This window comes from Triticum aestivum, chromosome 1B, assembly GCF_018294505.1.
Source record: "Triticum aestivum cultivar Chinese Spring chromosome 1B, IWGSC CS RefSeq v2.1, whole genome shotgun sequence".
In the NCBI taxonomy this organism is placed as follows: Eukaryota; Viridiplantae; Streptophyta; class Magnoliopsida; order Poales; family Poaceae; genus Triticum; species Triticum aestivum.
The window spans coordinates 505,906,262-505,910,712 of record NC_057795.1 but is presented as its reverse complement, the minus strand read 5'-3'; the positions used below and the strand labels follow the sequence as shown (position 1 = coordinate 505,910,712).

General features: G+C 41.1%; 1 protein-coding gene across 1 annotated transcript; it reads right to left on the bottom strand.

Annotated features, from left to right (window-relative positions):
* Positions 1–3,341: 3,341 nt before the first annotated feature.
* On the bottom strand, positions 3,342–4,115 carry LOC123079233 (uncharacterized). The gene has a single exon (XM_044501950.1). It carries the CDS (start codon positions 4,113–4,115, stop codon positions 3,342–3,344), a length of 774 nt encoding a protein of 257 aa, XP_044357885.1.
* Between the last annotated feature and the right edge of the window lie 336 nt (positions 4,116–4,451).

The following is a 4,451-nucleotide window of genomic DNA, read 5'->3' as shown; positions in this document are numbered from 1 at the left end:
ATATGGTCAATGTGTTTGCTGATTGATAACTGTCTAATCTTAAGATGGTTTTGTGGCACGTTACAAACATACATATACAGTCGAAATATAGTTGTGTTGAGTTAGGTTGCAGAATTTTTACCAGATTTTAAAAATGAGATATAGTGCTTTCTTTTTTCGGTGGGATATTTTGCACTTTCATATTCGAGTTCCTCATTTGAGCATTCTTTTGCTCTGTTGGTGGGGCATAAACTCAGAAATAGTTTTTATCTTTTCTTTAAATAATAGTAAAAGTATGCATTCAAGTAGTAGATTTTTCTAAATAGTCGAGTAAAGTCGAGTAGGGCTGGCAAGAAGGACTGGGAAGATACGGGCTAGTTTGTTTTTTTAGGGGAAGGCTTTATGCAAGATATGCACGTGAGTAGGTCAGTATATGCGTATTTGCCAATAGAGGAAAACACGTAATAAGTAGGCTTGCTTTTTCGTAGGGATAGGTAGCTTGACAAGGGATGCCTGGGATAGCACATAGGAAAAGTATAGAAGGAAAGGCAGCGGGAAAGTAGCCATGGTCAAGGTAAACAAGTACTAGGTCTTTTCTTTTCGAAGCAAGTCAAGGACAACTAGGTCAGTCTAGGGGGGGGCAATCCTCTAGATCAATACTTGTCTTCCACAGACTCAACCAATTAATAAACAATTTACAGAGTATTCTTGCATTCCTATCTGGTCTGCATCTCTCCTATCAAAACTCTAATATAACCTTAATGGAAGGTCCCTGGTTCTGCCTTGCCAAACCGACAAATCCATAAATTGTAGATGAATTCATCGGGCTTAACGTGTGATTTCGCTATAAGTGAACATGCGTCGCCATCGAGCCATGTCGAGTTGGGATTAGAGGAGAGAGCTCGAATGGATAGGTCCAGTGAGGCGGGTGTGGAGCACGAAGGATTAAGAAGGTCCTCTTTATTTCCAGAATCAACAAGAAAGACTTAGCAGCCCAAATAAAGTAACCCTTTACCCCTCCCGAGTCTATCGTATCCATAGTTTCAGTGGGTATGGAACTGCGAAGCGAGGAAGCTATTTCAATTCAACGGGCTTACTTTCTTACTTGGTTCTTTTGTAGAACAACCATGGTATGAAGCTAGATGATTCAAACTATATAAGCATAAGCAATTCAAACTAGACATTTCGACCTTCATCCCACCCGATAAATAATAAGCAAAGTGCTCGTAAGTCAGGCATAGAGAAAGCAACTCCTGAGATTGAAGGGGATAGGATACTATATATATCCTAGCGCATATATGAAATGATAGCTGGTTTTCTACCGGGGGGGGGGGGGGGCTTTCGATTGTAATTTTTACAATTAGTAGTTCTTGCTTTCATATTCCCATATATAGTTATCATTTTTTCCGCGCTTTCATAAACTCATAGTTAGTGTAGTTTGGTGTAGTCTTTGTGGCCGGCCGGGACGAACTGGATTCGAACCAGATAAGAGCTGTGCGTTCCCTTCTTTCCAAGCGTCCTTTTGATTTCGTAGTTCAAGAAGAGAGGCAACCTCTATCTCTGTCTCTACATCTGCGGGCCGGTAGGCCGGCCAACTAACTCTTCAAATGAAGAATTTATTTCCCCACACCTATCTCTATGAAACTTCCTTCATAGTTAGGAGAGGTTTTTTTAGCTTTTTGTCTCTTTTACTGCAGGAAGTTCTCCAAAAGTATGAAAGGCCGGAGGGCTTTGTACCAACCATTCTAGTGTGGTTGGATTCTGTTCAACAACCCAAGGACTTTCCGCACATTTTTGGTTCTTTCCACTCCTTGAAGTGATTGCGACAACTACGAAGAAATGATGAATCCCAACTACGGATATATAAGAACCGAAACTGCTCAGAGCATTCCATCCAGCGTAAGCATCTGGATAATCTGGAAAGCGACATGGCATACCCGAAAGCCCTAAAAAATGCATGGGAAAGAAGGTCAGATTAACCCCGAAAAAAGTGATCCAAAAATGGATTTGGCCTAAAGTTTCAGGATATGTCCGACCAAAGATTTTACCCACCCAATAGTAAAATCCAGCAAATAAAGCAAAAACGGCTCCCATAGAAAGTACATAATGGAAATGTGCAACCACATAATAAGTATCATGTAGAGCAATGTCTAGCCCATAGTTTGCTAGAACTATTCCAGTGAGCCCTCCTATGGTGAACAAAAAGATGAACCCTACAGCAAATAACATGGGATAACATGGGTGTTTTGTATTGTATCGAACCTCCCCACATGGTAGTGATCCAAATAATGATTTTGATTCCTGTGGGCACAGCTATAATCATGGTAGCTGCGGTGAAGTAGGCACGCGTATAAACGTCTAAGCCCACAGTAAACATATGATGAGCCCAAACTAGAAATCCAAGAACACCTATACTTATCATGGCATAAACCATGCCTAGATACCCGAAGACCGGTTTTCTTGAAAAGGTCGATACAATATGACTAATAATACCATATCTAGGCAGAATGAGAATATACACCTCTGGATGACCGAAGAACCAAAAGAGATGCTGGTATAATATTGGGTCTCCCCCTCCCGCAGGATCAACAAAGGTTGTATTTAAGTTTCAATCGGTTAATAACATTGTAATTGCCCCCGCCAGTACTGGAAGTGATAATAAAAGTAGGAATGTTGTCACTAGAAAAGACCACACAAAAAGTGGTAATCTATGCATAGTCATTCCAGGTCCACGCATGTTGAAGATAGTTGTTATAAAATTGACATAACCTAAAATTGATGAAATACCTGATAGATGAAGACTAAAAATTGCTAAATCAACTGCTCCTCCAGAATGGCTGGTAATACCACTTAAGGGCGGATAGACTGTCCACCCAGTGCCGCTGCCCACTTCTACTAAGGCTGAGCTTAACAGGAGCAAGATACTTTGTGGCAACAACTAGAATGATACATTATTAATCATGGAAATGCCATGTCAGGTGCACCTATCAGAATCGGAACAAACCAATTACCAAATCCACCTATCATCGCCGGCATAACCATAAAAAAGATCATTAAAAAAAGCATGAGCCGTTATTAAAAAATTATAAAGCTGATGATTCCCACCAAGAATTTGATCACCGGGTCGGGCTAATTCCATACGAATCAGTAAGGAGAAGCATGTGCCCATCACTCCTGCAATGGCACCGAAGATGAAATAGAGAGTCCCGATATCCTTGTGGTTAGTAGAGAAGAGCCATCGTACCATATTTGTCAATTTTTATTTTAGAAATGAAAACTTTCCTTATCAAAGAGGGGTCGGGGGGCTGGAAGAGAAAAGAAAGAGGGGCCCGCCCGGGGGCTGGAAGAGAAAAGAATCATAATTACTGAGCTACCCCATTTTTTTCTAATTCCCTTCTAAGATCCTCCGACTTAAACAAGTCGAGAGCATGCTCGTTCTCAGCTCTTTCGAGACTTGCCTTGCTCTTGGGGATTTCTTCCCATCGGATCCTCTGTTCCACTTCCAGGCACCTCCTTGCAGAGCTTTCCGCCTCAAGGAGATCCCGGTTGTGGGAAACATCATTTCTAAAGAAAACAGATCCTCCCTCATTCTCCCGCGGATCTTGATAAGACACTTGGAGAAAAGTGAAAGAATCAGTTGCGTGAATATGGTCCAGATAGGAACGAAGCGCTTCATCGACTAAGTAGGGCTCGATCGGTAGATAAGGCCCTATTCTTTGATAAAGCGCCACAAATTCCTGAATGACATCTTGTCGCATACTAGACAGCTTTTCTTCCATTAGGAAGAGCTTAAGCCGTCCAGGTATGTCCTCCAGAGGGGTATTGTGATTAAGCTCGTTCTGAATGAACGTAACCCATCCAGGATCCTGCTCGTAAAGGCTCAGATAGAAGTTTAGCCCTACTAAATGAGCTAGAGCTTGGGGATCCTGAATCTCTAGAGGAAGAGTAATAAGGAAGTAGGCTCCAAAAGGATTAAAAATGGGGAGAAGAATAATAGAAATAAAATGCAAAATAAATAAAAATAGACAAATAGAAAATAATAAAAAATCGTATATATAAGGAAACTTAATACAAAAGTGCAAACAGAAAGCAGTAAACCTGCTAGTGGAGAAGAGCCATCGAACCACAGTTGTCATTTTTTATTTTAGAAATGAAAACTTTCCTTATCAAAGAGGGGACGGGGGCTGGAAGAGAAGAATTTGAATACTGAACGCTGGAAGAGAAGAACCTTAATACTAAACCAAGTTTCAGGAACTTCTTGGTGACTTGATTGGTTCCCTTCCCCCAATTTGCAAAGGATGATTCCCGTCAAGGTGATCTTGATCACCATTCTATGATATTTCTGGATGCTTTTGAGAAGCTTTTCCTTTTACCTAATGTTGGCTACCGACAACTTACTTCATGCTATTACTAACGCTTATGACTGAGCCGCACTTGCTTTCCAAAAGAAATTGAAACTGTCATGCCTGAGA